Source organism: Carcharodon carcharias, chromosome 18 (assembly GCF_017639515.1).
Source record: "Carcharodon carcharias isolate sCarCar2 chromosome 18, sCarCar2.pri, whole genome shotgun sequence".
NCBI lineage: Eukaryota > Metazoa > Chordata > Chondrichthyes > Lamniformes > Lamnidae > Carcharodon > Carcharodon carcharias.
This window is the reverse complement of record NC_054484.1, coordinates 36,549,334-36,566,901: the sequence shown is the minus strand read 5'-3', so window position 1 is coordinate 36,566,901 and position 17,568 is coordinate 36,549,334. Positions and strand designations below refer to the sequence as shown.

Below are 17,568 nucleotides of genomic sequence, written 5' to 3'. Positions count from 1 at the left end.
CATTTCAGCAATGGAACCAATCCAAGATCATGAAAGTTGTTGATGCCAGTTTGCTAGACATAGAAGGACAATAGAGGCTTTTAGCAGGTACAAGGGAAGCAAATCAGCAGAGGCATTAATGGAGTACAGAAAGTGCAGGGTGGAGCTTTAGGAAGCAATTAGGAGAGCAAAGAGGGGATATGATAAAGCTCTGGCTGGTAAAATAGGGAAAATCCCAAGATGTTCTATAAGTATATCAATGGGAAGAGAATAACCAGGGAAAGAATAGGGACCAAGGGGGCAATCTATGGGTGGAGCCGGAGGACATCAGTTGAGTGTTGAACGAATACTTCACATCCGCCTTCGCCCAAGAGAATGAGGATGAAGGCATCGAACTCGGGGAGAGAGACTGAGAGACTGAGAGGTTCTTGAGCAAATTGATATAGGGAGTGACAAGGTATTGGACATGTTGGCAGGCTTAAAAGTGGATAAAGCTCCAGGTCTGGATGATTTGTGCCCCAGACTGCTGAGGGAGGCAAGGGAGGAGCTCTCAGGGGCTTTGACCCAAATTTTTAATTCCTCTCTGGCCACGGGGGAGGTGCCAGAGGACTGGAGAACAGATAATGTGGTTCCGCTATTTAAGAAGGGTTGTAGAGATAAGCCAGGGAACTACAGGCCAGTGAGTCTCACGTCAGTGATAGGGAAACTATTGGAGAAAATTCTGAAGGAGAGTATCTATCTTCATTTGGAGAGGCAAGGTTTGATCAGGGATAGTCAGCATGGCTTTGTGAGAGGGAGGTCATGCCTAACAAATTTGATTGGATTTTTTGAGGAGGTGACCAGGTGTGTAGATGAGGGTAGTGTAGTTTATGTAGCTTATATGGATTTCAGCAAAGCCTTTGACAAGGTCCCACATGGGAGACTTATAAAGAATGCAAATACACATGGGATACAGGGTAATTTGATAAGGTGGACTCAAAATTGGCTTAGTTGTCGGAGACAGAGTGTGATGACAGAAGGATGCTCTAGTGACTGGAAGCCAGTGTCCAATGGCGTACCACAGCGATCTATGCTTGGTCCCCTATTATTTGTCATTTATATAAATGACATAGATGACTATGTGGGGGGTAGGATTAGTAAGTTTGAGGATGACACAAAGATTGGCTGGGTGGTTAACAGTGAGGTTGAGTGTCTTGGGCTACAGGAAGATATAGGAGCTTGGCCTAAATAGCCAAGTGGTTATGGTACTGGGTTTGTAACCCCAAGATCAAGAGTTCAAATCTCACAATGGCAAACTATGAAACAATGTACCTTCATCTGAAACAGATGGAAACGGGTTTGTACTTGAAAGAGTTACAGGAAGATATAGACGGGATAGTCAAATGGGCAGATATGTGGCAGATGGAATTTAACCCTGAACAGTGTGAGGTGATACACTTTGGAAAGAGTAATTTGACAAGGAGGTATTCAATGAACAGCATGACACTAGGAAGTTCTGAGGAACAAAGGGACCTTGACGTGCATGTCCATAGATCTCTGAAGGCAGAGGGGCATGTTAGTCGGGTGGTGAAAAAGGCATATGGGACACTTGCCTTTATCAATCGAGGCATAGATCACAAAAGTAGGGAGCTCATGTTGGAGTTGTATAGAACCTTGGTGAGGCCACATCTGGAGTACTGTATGCAGTTCTGGTCACCACATTATAGGAAGGATGTGATTGCACTGGAGGGGGTGCAGAGGAGATTCACTGGGATGAAGCATTTAAGTTATGAAGAGAGTTTGGATAGACTTGGATTGTTTTCACTGGAGCAGAGAAGACTGCGGGGCGACCTGATTGAGGTGTACAAGATTATGACGGGCATGGATAGGGAACAGCTATTCCCCTTAGTTGAAGGGTCAGTCACGAGGGGACATAAGTTTAAGGTGAGGGGCAGGAGGTTTAGGGGGATGTGAGGGAAAACTTTTTTACCTAGAGGGTGGTGACAGTCTGGAATGCACTGTCTGGGAGGGTGGTGGGGGCGGTTGCCTCACATCCTTTAAAAAGTACCTGGATAAGCACTTGGCACATCATAACATTCAAGGCTCTGGGTCAAGTGCTGGTAAATGGGATTAGGTAGGTAGGTCAGGTGTTTCTCACGTGTCGGTGCAGACTCAATGGGCTGAAGGGCCTCTTCTGCATTCTGTGATTACCCAGCAGCTAAGTCATCATAAGTTCTTTTTTGTCATCTTGTCCAATAAGCTGTTTTTCAACCTGCACTGTCAACCAGTGTAATTATTTTGAATGAATCATTGTTGCCTCTAAGTCCAAAATAGTGCTGGATACAATAAGAAGAATGAATAAGAAGAGCTTTCAAAGTGTCAGTCACTCTGATGGAGATTAAGCACTTCAGAGGATAATCAGAATCCTACCTAGATAATGACTTTTCTCCTCTAGATGATCAGATGTTTTAATAAAAGGTGCTGAATTTTACTTTCCAACACAACAATGTTTCATTTTCCTCAGAGTTCTATTAAAGAAATAGTGGAGTAGATATCAGTGTTTGGCAATTTTGCCTCCATAGCTCTGTAGGAAACTACAATGCCTGTGTTTAGTAGCTGGTGGAGTATTTTACTTTACTTTAATTATTGTATTTTAATGATGATGAAAGGTGAAAATCAGCTAACTTGCAGGTGCTCCATATTGATATGATGCTAGAAGGAAAACAGGATGGAATTCAAACAATGTTTCTTATGTGTACCAGTTTTATTAAACGATGTGGACAAAATACAAGAATGGCACTTAAAATCAAAAGCAGCATTGTATAAAGCTTTGCTAATTCCAACATTCCCACATATCAGGCATACTGTTAACAGGAAGGATTGAATAACTGACTGCTAATAGGGGTTGATAAAGGATTCAAACATTGCACCACTTGTCTTGAAGAAATATTAATGTGGTTACAATGTATTTAATTGAATTATCATTTTTGAATGCCAGCATACACATCTTTCAGTTCTAAACTGAATGGGTAAAATCCTTAATGCTCCCTCCAATTTTCTTCCCTGAGGTGCTGAGCCAAGCTTGGCTGTACATCCAAACAATCAACCTTCCCATGTAAACTTATTGACTATTGTCATACAATGACAACCTCTATTTACATAACACTGTTAACATAGGAAACAGTCAAAAGGTACTTCACAGGAGCATAATCAGAAAACAAATGAAAGAACGATATATTAGGACAGGTGACTTAAAAACTTGGTCAGAGGTAGATTTTAAGGAGCAGGGAGAAGTAGAAAAGTTTAGGGAGGGAATTTTGGAGCTCGAGAGCTAGACAACTAAAGGCATAGTTACAAATGGCAGGACCATTTTATTTTATTTGACTATTTTATTAACCCAGCAAATCCATTCAATTTCTAATCATAGGAATTTAAAATATTTTCTGAAGGAATTTTTAGCTATGCCAGCATTGTAGCAAATTTGAAGGGCTTCAATGATCTCATTCTTGAAGAGATTTTCTGCTGCTTTTTGGGGGAAAGTGGAGAATCATCAATCATAGGAAGTCTTACAAGCCAAAAAAGCACAACTTTTGTGATATTTTTGCTTTGTCTCAAAAGCAAACAAACTGTTTTAGTCCGGGATCCGAGAAGGTGCGCTTGTGTCTTTAAAATCTATTGATTGTTTAACTGTGAAAGTATCTAAACAAAATCTTTCATACCAGCTGGAATGTCGAAGGAAAGAGAGGCATGTAACTGAATACCCTTTGTCTCTGTGTTTTCCTACTTGCCATTTTTCCATATGGATTAATAGTTAACAGTGCACTCTTTCTCACCAACGCCTCATCATGACTGTGGTGCAAGCTACAAAAGAGAATAGCCAAGATTTTAAGACTTTTGTTTTTAAACAGATCAATTAAAATTATTTTTTTTGCATCTCTTTAATCTTACTTAACATGAATTAATAATTTTAGTTGGAAGCAATAGTCAGCCCATGTGCTTTTTTTCTTCCCTTCCGTCAGAGATCAAGTCTATGCTCGTATACCATCCTATTTCCAGTGTCTGCGTTTATGGCAGAGGAGTTCATTGTTCATCTGGGGATCGACTATCATAGGTTCTTTACATATAACAGTTTCAGTTCAGGAAAAGCATGTGCTGGCCCATAAAAGCTGCTTTTGTGTTGTGCACAAAATGAAAAGTGTCAGAGGGAAGATGTTCGCCAACATGAATTGATGTATACCTTTCAGTTATGCAATTTTCTTTTCTAAGCAGTGAAGATAATTTAAGCATTACCTGTGTTCCTCCATCTAAGGCAATTATCTTGAGAAGGTGCTGGTGAGTCTGCTTCAACTGCTGCAGCCAGTGTAGTGAAGGTGCTTCTACAATGCTGTTATGTAGAGTGTATCAGAACTTTGACCCAATGGCAATGAAGGTATGACAATGTGTGTCCAAATCAGACAGTGTCTAACTTGGAGATGATGGTATCCCCATGTACTTGCTGCCCCTGTCCTTCCATGTGCTGGAGGTTGCAGGCTTGGGAGATATTGCTGAAGCAGCCTTAGCGAGTTGTTGCCTCCTGTAGTTAGTGTACACTGCAGCTCTGGTACATTGTGAAGTGGAACAACACAACCAAGTCCAAGCTATCCTTCATACATTCGAACATACGAATTAGGAACAGTAGTAGGTCATTCAGTCCCTCGAGTCTGCTCCGCTATTCAATAAGATAATGGCTGATCTGATTGTAGTCTCACACATTCTACCTATCCCCAATAACCTTTGACCCCCTTGTTGGTCAAGAATCTATTTATCTCTGTCTTAAAAATATTCACTGACCCTGCCTCCAACACTCTCTGGAAAAGAGAGTTCCAAAAACTCATGACCCTCTAAGAGACAAAATTTCTTCTCATCCCCATCTTAAATGGGAGACGCCTTATTTTTAAACTGTATCCCCTAGGTCTAGTCCTGCCCACAAAGGGAAACATCCTTTCAGCATCCACCCTGTCAAGTCCCCTCAGCATCTTATGTTTCACTAAGGTCAGCTTTCATTCTTCTAAATTCCAATGGATAAAGGCCCAGCCTATCCAACTTTTCCTCAAAACGTAACCGCCCCATCCCAGGTGTCAGTTGTGTGAACCTTCTCTGAACTGCTTCTAAAGCATTTATATTCTTTCTTAAATAAGGAGATCAAAACTGCACACAATATTCCAGATGTGGCCTCACCAAAGCCCTGCACAACTGTAGCAAAACATCCCTACTGATATATTCCATTCCCCTTGCAATAAACAACAACATTTCATTTGCCTACCTAATCACTTGCTGTACCTGCATACTAACTTTGTGATTCATGTATTGGGCCACCCAGGTCCCTTTGTACCTAGAGTTCTGCAATCTCCATTTAAATAGTATGCTGCTTTTCTATTTTTCCTGCGAAAGTGGACAAGTTCACATTTTCCCACATTATACTCCATCTGCCAAATTTTTGCCCACTCACTTAAGCTGTCTATGTCCTTTTACAGATTCCTTATGTCCTCTTCACAACTTAGCTTCCTAATTATCTTTGTGTCATCAGCAAATGTAGCAACCGTACATTCAGGCCCTTCATCCAAGTCATTGATATAAATTGTAACTCTGTGGCACTCCACTCATTACATCTAGCCAACCTAAAAATGACCCATTTATGCCTAGTCTGTTTCCTGTTAGCTAACCAATCCTCTATCCATGCTAATATGTTACCCCCTACACTATGAGCTCTTATTTTGTGCAGTAACCTTTAATGTGGCATCTTGTCAAATGCCTTCTGGAAATCCAAGTGCAGCACATCCACAGTCACCCATTAAGCTATTGTTAGTGCTCATTTTGTAGCCTTTAGTCAAAACACAGACTAGTGAACTTCTATTCCATTCATTCACATTATTTAGTTTTGAAAATTAAACTACAGCATAAAGACAATGAATGTAATATAAATAATACTGTGCAAATTGGCTGTCAAAGGTTTGTCAAATTATTATGGCTTCCATGGCATTGTCCAGCTATACACACTGGACTGCTTACTTGGCTGTAACAGACCATGCCATCTACACTTACTATTGAGAAAAAATGGGGATTATTTTCTTTACGTGAAAATACATACATGGTAGTGGGCAGGTATCTGCTAACTCAGCACAACCCAGGTATCAAACCTAGAATCTTCCAGTCTTTGGTGGCTGATAGTTACCATTAATCAAAACCCAGACAAGGTTTTGAAACACAAATGATTTTACTGCTAGCTGTATTCATAAGAGGACAGTAATAAAAATGAGACATGACGAGATCTGATGTAAAAGTGGATATTACACAATAGTCTTAGTGTGGAAAGTGATAGGGTGGGAGGTTGAAACAAGACTTACTGAATGCTTAATTCATCTGATCCACACCTAATAAACTGAAGTCAATGTTTTGGCTATTTCTCAGGGGTTATGAGCCATGTTATTGGTATTTCTCTGTTTTGATGTGAGCACTACACGAGATTGTTTCTAGCCATTCACGTTGATTTAAAGGAAGAAATGTTTTATCTTCAGAAATATAAAATCTTCAAGCTTAAAAATTGTGTAGAGTTATGTTGACAGAAACACACTAAACTAATGTAAATCACTTTCTAGAAAGCTTTAATTTGTTTGAAGAGGGGAGTGCTGAGGATGCCTCTTTTGATAAATTCCACATAAAAAAAAAGTACAGTTTTAAGCACATCCTTCCCACCATCAAGAACACTGCATATATCAGTAGGCCACAGATACCATCAACATGCAAAATCTGAGTGACCAGGAGGAACACTAGAAAAACATTTCTCCCTAAGTAACCAAACAGTGTTACTTCCACCACAAAGTAAAATCTTAGTCATTTAGAGTGGAATTTAGGCTGGGCACAAATGTTTCCATTTGTTCAATGCACAAATCTATGCAAATCATACTTAAAAAGCAAAATACTCAGAAGGTGGAAATCTGTAACAAAACACAAAAATACCAGTCCAGAAGCAGCATCCACGGAGAGAACATTAGTTGATGTTTCAGCTGTAGGGCTCTTTCTGTTCATGGTTTTATTGCGAAGTATTGTTGCTTTATTGGATTTGTTTACATAATTCAACAAACAATGCTACTTTCTCTTTTTTTTTGCTTTCAGTTTCTTACTTAAACTTCTTGTAACAATTGGTGATCGAATGAATTGATTAGTTTTCTGCACATTTGCAACTTTCTTCAGGTACTTGAAAATAGAGTGAAGGCAAGTTGAGGGGGCCAAGTCATGGTTTTCAGTGCCTGCAGAAACCTGTGCACAGCCTGTCCTCACTGAGGGTACAAGCTTGTCTAGAGGTTTGGAGCTCAATAACCAGTTACGGCATTTTTTTTCTATCCAATTCCGACCTATTTGCCCAACGTTTTGATGGTCTGCATTGTGAGCAGAGTTTATGAAGGCCACAGCATAGACTTTGCTCATTACATCTTTACGCTCATTTAAGAGGTTCACAAATGCCAACCCACCATAGCCATGGACTATGAAGGCTACATTCACCTCAGGAGACTTAGATATAAAGTGGTCCCAAATGTAGAAGGCGTGTGCTTCAGGAGTTTCAAAACCTCTTTTTGGTATTTGTTCAAGCTTTAAGTTGTGATCTTTTTGATCAAAATCACATTGTTTTTTCTCTTCTGTGTCATCTTGCTTAATAGCCATAAAGTTGTCATTACTGTTTAATACAATCACTTCATACTGCTCCCTTACAGCTTGCTTAATAAAAGGGATTTGAGTGCCAGTGTCCAGGCAGTCATGCACAATCAATTGCTGGGACCATGTACCAGCCCGCATGACTCCACGATCTTGCAGTAGAACAATTAACTTGGAAGAATTAGTCAAGGCACCCTCAGTCATGAAGCAGAAACTTTTAGAACCATCCTCTGCTGTATCAAAGGGAATATAGACGCGTTTCAGTTGACATTCTTTTTCCAAGAGTTCGTATACATACTCGGCCAGAACTGTTCCAAAGGCTTTGTACCACTGGTGGTTCAAGTTGCTCATATTACTATATTGTTTATAAACAAATGGTTGGTTTGTTTCCATGTGTCTCAGTTGCCCTTTATCGTTGAAATAGAAATTGAATTCTTTCAGTCTTTTTGCATTTTCCAGTTGCTGAGGAATCATTGCTTCTTCCATTTTCTTAAACAAAAACCACCTGGTATTCTGTAGCAGCTCTTTATCAGCAGATAATTAATAATATCATGCTATTAATTTTCCATGCTACTGTCCTTTTGTGTAGATAGAGAAACCTACCCAGACTAAAGTATTTTTTGTTGTTTCTGGGGCAAAAGATACCCATCCCTTATTGCACATGTTGATATGATTGGCTTAAACAATGTTGTTTAATTAGGTACTAATGATGATGTGGTGGTTCTAAAGTTCTTTGTAACTACTATGAATTGAGATGATTCACCAATTAAAATGTTCATGTTGTTTACATATAGACTTGCCATGATTAATTTATTCCTCCTTTACAGAGAATGCCACACTCAGGGATTGTTACTATTCATTCAGTTCTTCAGGAGCAAATTAAATGCAAACTTTCAAGGACTTTTTTGGCCCAATCACTTACCACTGCTAAACTATGTTTTTGGAGCATGCCAATTAGACTTAATTATTTGAATAATGAATTCAGTTGTACTTAAAACACATGTTTTTAATCTGCACAATTTATATTAATGGCCAGCAATGATGGAATTTGTATTTGACCTTGGTACAAAGTATTGTTTTCCTATCCATTTTCTGTTATGTTACTTAATTATATCTGAAAAATTATTTGTATTGGAACCTGAAAGTTTAGTGCTTTTCATTTGATAAGTTATATTACATAATCAGTCCATTATAACTGTTAAAAATTCTCAGTTGATCAAATTAACCTGACATATATATATAAAACAATGGATTTATCAGTGCTGCATTTAACCTTCTAAGAGAACAAAATGAGGACTCGAAATGTCAACTGTACTCTTCTCCGCCGATGCTGCTAGACCTGCTGAGCTTTTCCAGGTATTTCTATTCCTGTTTTTGTGTTGAACAAAATCCCCTATTGGTACACAGTATACTTTCTTCAAACATATTCCCAGGCCATGGGAGGTTTATCTTAGTCGGATTTTCCATCCTTCCCTCCTCCTCTGTTGTAACTATTTACATCTCCACTGAGTGCACAGATCTTATTTTGCTTTGCATCATCATCACTCTTTCACTTAATCTATACTGTGCTCCATCCTATGACAAAGCTCTATTTTGTTCTTACCTACACCTCACCTCCCACCCCCTTTCATCTGCTTAAGAATTGGTCATCTCCAACTTATACCAGTTCTGATGAAAGGTCATCAGCTTGATTGTTAATTTTGTTTTTGTCTCCATAGATGCAGCCTGACTTGCTGAGTGTTTCCAGCACTTTCTTTTTTTATTTCTGATTTTTACCATCTGTAGTGTTTTGCTTTTGTCTTGTATTTCAGAGCCTGGCTGTGTTTTCTGTTTGATTATCTTTCTTGTAATTAGTTAAATGCCTTTTGGCTGCTGTAAAAAAACACCCTCAGCTTTTTCCCATTCCAATGTTCTAACCCCTTCTTGATGTCACTGACTCTTTAAAGGCACTCTTCATGGCTGCTGTTCACCTACTGGTGTTTTGCTCAAGTGGCCATCCTTGTTGTACTGACAGCTGAATTGGCCATGGAGAATTATGGTTGTTTGTGATATATTCCTTTCTCAGCAGCGCATCCCAGAAAGACTGAACAGCTGGGGCTGTTTGTTCTAGAAAAAAGACTGAGGAGGGACCTGATGGAGATCTTCAAGAAAAAATAAAAAACTTGCATTTATCTGGTGCCTTTCACAACCACTGAATGTCCTAAGGTGCTTTGCAGCCAACAAAGTGAAATGCAGGTTAATAAGATACTGAAATGGGTTGATTGAGAGATGGGGAGAAAATGTTTCCACTTACGGTCGAAACCAGAACTAGAGAGCATAAATAAAAGATGGTCAATGATAAATCTAATTGGAAATTCAGAAGAAACTTCTCCACCCAGAGTGGTTAGTATATGGAACGTGCTGCCACAAGCAATAACTGAGGTGAACAACACAGGAGAAATTAGACAAGTACATGAGGGAGAAAGGAATACTATATGTTGCCAGGGTTAGGTGAATAGGCGTAGGAAAAATCTAATGTGCAAAGCAGGAATACCCTATTTTAATTAGTAGATACGTTCCTGGAAACCATTTCTTAAATCAAACTACTTGTATCAGAACAAGCTTTCCCATTTTAATTGTATGTAGTATTAGGAGATGCGTTCCCAACCCAAGATTTTGCCCTCGCTATGTAACCTAAACATGAAATACACTTTATTCATAAGCCAATAATAAACAAAACACAATTCACAAATGCACAATTCACAAAAACAATTGACACTCACCATTAATGAGGTGGGTTTCTTTCTACCTCACTTTTTGGTACCTGCATATCTTGAACAACGTGGTGAATTGCAGGTTTGAAGAATGCTTGAATGGATTGTTGCACTTTATGCTTTTGCTTTTCTTGATTCCCTGTAGTAGCTGATGACCCTTTTATTCTCTCCGTTGACCTTTAAACTTCTTTCCTAAGGATTATTATCTTTGAAAATTTTGAGTACTGCTTCAATGAGCTTAAAAGCCTCCAACATGCGTTGCAATGTTAGTTGCTTGCTATGTGATGCTTCCGACCGTTCTTCATCTTCCCCTGATACAGTTAGCTCCTGCTTAAGCTGAATCAGCTCCTCATTGGTCAGTGCTTCGCTGTGGGACTCCAGCACCTGCTCAATGTTATCTTGATGTCTTTTGCTGTAACCCTTCATTGCTCGTGGATTTTCTGAGTGGTACCCGAGCAGAGGCTTAATCTTAAAGTTGCTTTCTGCATTGCCACCCAGTAACAAAGTCAACCTTTTCTTAGCTGGCTTGAATCCTGGTGCAATTTTCTCTTTGGTTGAAATAAATGTCCTGCTGTGCATTCTCTTCCAAAAAAGGCCCGTCTCATCTACATTAAAGATATTCTGCAATGTGTAAGCTTCCTCATCAATGACAGCTTTCAGTTTGGCAGGGTAATTACTGGCTGCTATGTTGTCCACACTCGCAGCTTCACCACTCAGCTTGTTGTGTTGTAGGCTATAGTATCTTTCAACCACAGATTACAAGTTTTGATGCTAATGGAATTCCCACATTCTTGCTGTTTCAGGTTGTTAAACAAACTCTTAACCTTTTCTTGGGTAGTCAGCAGATTAACTGGCATGTTCCTTTGGTTCTGGACCCTGATCCACACACTCAATAATCACTCCAGGTTTTCTAACATGCTGCACCAGGTACAGGTAATCTTCATTGCACTTAGAGGACCACTTTGGCTGCTTCTTAGGCAGTTCTTAGGCATCCCTTGGGATCAAGGATAGCTTGCTTCTGTTCTGGTTTGATGGGTTTTGAGATGGCTGGTAAGTCCAATGCGCAGTCTGCCACCAGAGGGGCAGATGGTGCTTGAAGGGCAGATGAGTTGTTTAGAGATTTGTGCATTCACTTCAATGCCTTGACTTTGCCTGTGCCTGCTCCAGAAGAAGTCTTTCGATGTGTTCAGTGCCTTCCTGAATAAACCTTGTCCATTTTGATGGATCACAAACCAGGAACTCCCATGAGTTGGTGGGTATGTTTGATCTTTTCAGGGATGCTTTGAGGATATCTCTAAAGTGTTTCTGCTATTGTCCTGTCACGACCGAGTTCTGAGTAGATCAATTGCTTCGAGAATCTGGTGTCAGGTATACGAACCACATGTCCCACCCAGTGGAGCTGGTTTTGAGTGATTAGCACCTCGATGCTGGGTAAGTTGGCTTTGGAGAGGATGCTGTTGTTGAGCTACTTTTTTTGCCACTGGATTTGGAAGTCTTAGGAAGGCACCAATGGTGGCACTTCTCCAGTGCTTTGAGGGACCCACTGTGGGTTGTCCAAACTTTTGAAGTGTATAGGAGCACTGGCCTCACTGATGCCCAGTAAACCATCACCTTAGTCTTGGGTTTGATATCCTGTCCTCAAATACTCTTTTCCTCAGTTGGCCAAAGGCTTAGCTGGCACATTGGAGGTGATGATGAATTTTATTGTTTATGTCTGCCTTTGTTGAAACAAAGCTCCCAAGATATGGAAAATGGTCCACACTTTCCAGAATCTCACTATTGATCGTAACTGAGACATGATTGATCGTAATTTGTGCATTCTCTTCAATGTCTTGACTTTGCCTCTGCTTGCCTGGGCCGTGGGGGTTGCTAGTGGTGTGCTGTTTTGTTTGGCCATCAGCCTTTATCCTTATCTTTGTTCTTCTTAATGGCGCACATAGTCATTAGCAGAAGCCCAAGTGAACTCATTATGGCTGCTGCCTTCTGACCAGTGTCATTGCATCTTAGCACTTCTAATTTCTCTTCCAAAGTGAGTTTTCCTCTTCCTTTTGGGAGTAGTTGTGCCCTTGTCACTTAATGCATGGTTGCTGTCCATTTTGCATCATGTATTACAGGTTAAAATAATACAGCAAAAATAAAACAACATTAGGGTCACGAGCTAAGGCAACTTGGACAATTTGCCCATGAGCAGAATCTTGCCAGTTGCAACCCTTTTATATGACCAGAATCAGAATTGCACCCCCCCCCCCTCCCCCAAAATTGCCAAACTCTCGATGAAGATGAAGAACTACTTTGCAGCGGGATAAGCACAATCATTAATAATTTTCCAACCACTCCACAACGGAACTACCCTTCAAACAGGGTTTGGTGTATAAATAAACACAGGCGTGCGGCTGTGTCTCTGTGCTGCAGACACCACGGGGCATTCTCTATCTCCCTCTGAAGCGGAGAGGGGGAGGGGAGTGGAAGAAGCTCCCTTTTATTTTGTATTTTGTGTGACAACTTGTTGTGACTTAGACCTTTGTTAAGATTTGTTTTTTTTTTTTCTTTGCTCCTCCTCTTCCGTTGTGATGAGGATTCCTTCCTTCCTGCCCTGAGAGAGAAGGCGGAAAGAGAGAGAGAGACAGAGAGAGACTGACAGACAGGCCGAGCTGCTTCGGTTCTCCTGTCGTTTCTTTATTATTAAAGGAGGATCGGGGACAGCCAGGCCCAGGCCCAGGCCCTGGCTCTAGGCCGGCTGTGGTGGCTGTCCTGTCCCTGTCCCTGTCCCTGTCCCTGCCCCCGGCTGTGGGCGCCCGCGGCCTGTGGGCGCTGATGTGACCGTTACTGAGTTTCCTGCCAGCAGATGGGTTGAAAGCTGCGAGCCCGGGCCGCTCAGCTTCCTTAAACCCCTCTCTCTGTTCGTTTGTTTGTGTGTTTTTGTGGTTTTAACTTTCTTATTTCCCCCCCCCCCCCCCCCCCCCGCAAAAAAAATTTCCCCATCCAGTCAGAGAGATCACTGGGACCTTCACTCTCCAGGTGAGTGCTCATCTCCTGTCTGTTTCTGACCAGTAGTTTGCAATTCGGTTTAGGCGTTGAAGCATGTCGACCACCCCTTGTTTTTGTTTGTTTGTACGAATGTAAATCTTTCGTAAGGTTTGGAAATCAGCATCAGCCTTTTGCGAAGGTATAAAATACAACCCACTGTTAGCCTAGTGACACCTAAAACAAACTTGATTTATTTCTGAGCTGTTCTGCATTCACTTGGAAATCAGCCTCATCTCGGTGAGAAATACCCACGAAGGTTCTTATTCGATAAGTAGGGAATAGATAATCAAAATTGTCTTTTGAAGCGATTTTGCTTGGCTTTGTGCTACGTAAACAAATATATCCGGAAATGGCAGTCCTTTGCTTTTGACAGCATTGCTTGCTTCAGAATTCCACAGATTTACACCAGATTGGAATTTGACCTGAAGACTCATTTGCTGCAGCATCACCTTGCAGACCTTGGATGTAGCATTGCTCACGGTGAGTCAGATGATGTGTTGTTTTATAATCGCACTCTCCGGAACGAGGTGAAATTTACAGAAATTTAAAGTGATGGGTTGAAGCAGTGCAATGTATGTGAAAAGTTGATAATATTTAGGTTGGGATCAGAAAGACCTGATATTGATTTAAAAGGTGCGCAGAAAAATAATAAAACATCTAAGTATGCTTGTAAAAAAGCAAAATACTGCAAATGCTGGAAATCTGAAATAAAAATAGAAAATGCTGGAAATACTGAACAAGTCAGGCAGCATCTGTGCAGAGAAACAGAGTTGACTTTTCAAGGTGACGATGACCCTTCATCATTGACTTGAAACATTGGGTGGGATTTAATGGGCCTTATGGAAGTCTCGTCCACCGCTTGGGGAACTGATGGGGAATCCCCAAAAGTTCTGTGGGGGTGGCCAGATGGAATAAAGTGCCCATCAGGGACTTAACTGGCCACCGTCGAGCCTTCTACAGGACTGAGGACTTTGGGGATGGAAATCCAGCCTGCTGACGGCTGCCAGCCTCTGATTAGCCATCAGCCCCACTGGTAGTGTACCCCACAGGGCTCAAGATCATCGAGTGGCTCGAGGTCAAAGTTGAATTAGGGAAGGAGGCAGGAGGAGAGGCAAGGGCCAGGGGAATGGCTTACAGCGCACCCCTACACCTTGATGCTGGGTTCTTCGATCAGGTACTGAGAGTTGCAGGCAAACCCAGCGGGGTTTGCTGGGCAGCCTTTGGAAGGTGCTGGAGAGCCATGCAGCTCCCATTTAATCCCTGAGCCACCACTAAATTGCGGTGGCCTCAGGGATAATTGAAGTCATTTGGCTCATTGATGAGCCTAATTGACATCCTGCTGCTGGTTGGCAGGATTCTCGCATTGGGCCTTTAATTGGGGACAATTTTCCTGACCCTGGCAATCTGATGCGGATACTCCCAGAATTCAAAATACATGGGGCAGTGGATGAATTCACCCTTGAAAGCCCCTGAAAGCCCAGGAAAATTCAGTCATGTGGTGACCAGTGAGAGAAAAGTCACCTCCCGCGCATGGAAATGAATCCTCAAAAAATGAATAAAATTGTTAGTGAAAATTAACCGTAAGTCTTTTTTCATTTTGTTTTAAATGTACAACTTAATATTGTTTTAATAACATGCTTTTGTTTTCAGTCAATAATATTTTGAAATTGGGGTGAGTTAACTAAAGCATCATCAGATTTCACGATATTTTTGTGATATCCACTGTAATAGTAATTGAATTTCAAAATAATATTTAAAAATAATTTAATATTTTTGTGCAAAGGTGGAATTATGTCCTAGACAATAGTTGACATCATTGTTAAATGTTTAGAATTTTTAAAGTGTATTTTCCTGTTAAGTGCTTCAGGGCGTGATACATTTCAGAGTCTTTCCACATTCTGACAGGCTTTATGCATTTGTGATAAGCAAATATAATGGACATAATCCATGTCTAACTCTTTGGACGATCTTCTGCTTTAAAATAATTGAAGTTATTACTTTGTGGATGTGTGAGGAAGGGAATTTTTGCATTCCTAATCATTTAAAGTAATGTCCTTCAATGGTGCAATGTAATAGCTTGTTTATATATTGCAGAACTGAATGTGCTGGTGATTTGGGGGAGGCGATGGCATATTGGTATTGTCACTGGATTGCTAGTCCAGAGACCCAGGGTAACATTCTGGACCTGGATTCGAATCCTGCCATGGCAGATGGTGGAATTCAATAAAAATCTGGAATTAAAAGTCTAATGAGGGCCCTGAAACCATTGTTGATTGTTGTAATGGTTCACTAATGTCCTTTAGGGAAGGAAAATCTGCTGTCCTTACCTGGTCTGGCCTACATGCGACTCCAGACCCACAGGTCGACTCTGAAATGACTTAACAAGCCACTTAGTTGTAACAAACCACTACAGAGCCATAAAAAAGGAAGGAAACTGGAGGGACCTCTCTGCATCAACCTGGGCACTGGAAAAGACAATGGTAAACTCAGCCCTGTTGATCCTGCAAAGCCCTCCTTACTAACATTTGGGGACGAGTGCCAAAATTGGGAGAGCTGTGCACAGACAAATCAAGCAACAGCCTGACATAGTCATCATAGGAATCATATCTTGCAGGTAATGTCCCAGACACCACCATCACCTCCCCTGGGTATGTCCTGTCCCACCGGTGGGACAGACCCAGCAGAGGTAGCGGCACAGTGGTATACAGTTGGGAGAGGGTTGCCCTGGAGTCTTCAACATCGACTCCGGACCCCATCAAACATGGGCAAGGAAATCTCCTGCTGATCCACCATGTACTGCCCTCCCTCAGCTGATGAATCAGTGCCCCTCCTTGTTGAACACCACTTGGAGAAAGCACTGAGGGTGGAAAGGGTGCAGAATGTACTCTGGGTAGGGGACTTCAATGTACATCGCCAGGAATGGCTCGATAACACCACTATTGACTGAACTGGCTGAGTCCCAAAGGACTAGACTAAGTCTGCGGCAGGTGGTGAGGGAGCCAACAAAAGGGAAAAACATATTCAACCTCATCTTCACCAACCTGCCTGCTGCAGATGCATCTGTCCATGACAGTATTGATAGGAGTGACCACCGCACAGTCATTGAGGAGACGAAGTCCCACCTTCACATTGAGGATACACCCCATCGTATTGTGTGGCACTGCCACCATGCTAAAGGGGATAGACTGGGCACCCATGAGGCGCTGTGGGCCATCAGCAGCAGAATTGTACTCAACCACAATCTGTAACCTCAAGGCCTGGCATATCCCCCACTCTACCATTACCGTCAATCCAGTGGATCAACCCTGGTTCAATGAAGAGTGCAGGAGGGCATGCCAGGAGCAGCACCAGGCATACCTAAAATGAGGTGTCAACCTGGTGAAACTATAACACAGGACTACTTGCATGCCAAACAACAAAATTAGCAAGTGATAGACACAGCTAAGTGATTGCACAACCAACAGATCAGATCTAAGCTCTGCAATCCTACCACATTCAGTCGTGAATGGTGGTGGACAATTAACTCACTGGAGGTGGAGGCTCCACAAATATCCCTATCCTCAATAATGGGGGAGCCCGGCACATCAGTGCAAAAGATAAGGCTGAAATATTTTCTGCAATCTTCAGCCAAAAGTGCCGAGTGGATAATCCATTTCCGGCCTCTCCCAGAGGCCCCCAGCATCACAGATGCCAGTCTTCAGCCAATTCGATTCACTCCGTGTGATATCAAAAAAAGGCTGAAGATGCAAAGATTATGGGCCTTGACAATATTCTGGCAATAGTACTGAAGATTTGTGTTTGAGAAGTTGCCGTGCCCCTAGCCAAGCTGTTCCAGCATAGTTACAACATTGGCATCTACCCAGCAATGGGGAAAATTGCCCCGATATGTCCTGTACACAAAATGCAGGGCAAATTCAACCCGGACAATTACCTCCCCATCAGTCTTTCTCCATCGTCGGTAAAGTAATGGAAGGGGTCATCAACAATGCTATCAAGTGGCACTTGCTTAGCAATAACTTGCTCACTGATGCTCAGTTTGGGTTACACCAGGGTCACTCAGCTCTTGACCTCATTACAGCCTTGGTTCAAACATGGACAAAAGAGCTGAACTGGTGAGATGAGAGTGACTGCCCTCGACATC

General features: G+C 41.6%; 2 protein-coding genes across 7 annotated transcripts in view; one reads left to right on the top strand and one right to left on the bottom strand.

The window, feature by feature from the left end:
• Window positions 1-6,930: 6,930 nt before the first annotated feature.
• On the bottom strand, window positions 6,931-9,114 carry LOC121290751 (putative protein FAM172B). Its single transcript, XM_041211631.1, has one exon. It carries the CDS (start codon window positions 8,131-8,133, stop codon window positions 7,084-7,086), a length of 1,050 nt encoding a protein of 349 aa, XP_041067565.1. The 5' UTR covers window positions 8,134-9,114; the 3' UTR covers window positions 6,931-7,083.
• Window positions 9,115-12,970: 3,856 nt separating this feature from the next.
• LOC121290822 (sentrin-specific protease 7-like) overlaps window positions 12,971-17,568 on the top strand; it is an 87,705-nt gene continuing 83,107 nt past the window's right edge. For 2 of the 6 annotated variants that reach the window (XM_041211793.1, XM_041211792.1), the window contains exons 1-2: window positions 12,971-13,418; window positions 13,816-13,907. The gene's annotated coding sequence lies outside the window, so the exon portion shown is untranslated. Of the gene's footprint in view, window positions 13,419-13,800; window positions 13,908-17,568 lie in introns of all 6 variants that reach the window. The other 4 variants (XM_041211794.1, XM_041211788.1, XM_041211789.1 and 1 more) reach the window with 3 other exon arrangements.

Excerpts from the sequence above, each read along its gene's own strand:
- LOC121290751 (XM_041211631.1), bottom strand. The coding sequence starts at position 8,133 with ATGGAAGAAGCAATGATTCCTCAGCAACTGGAAAATGCAAAAAGACTG.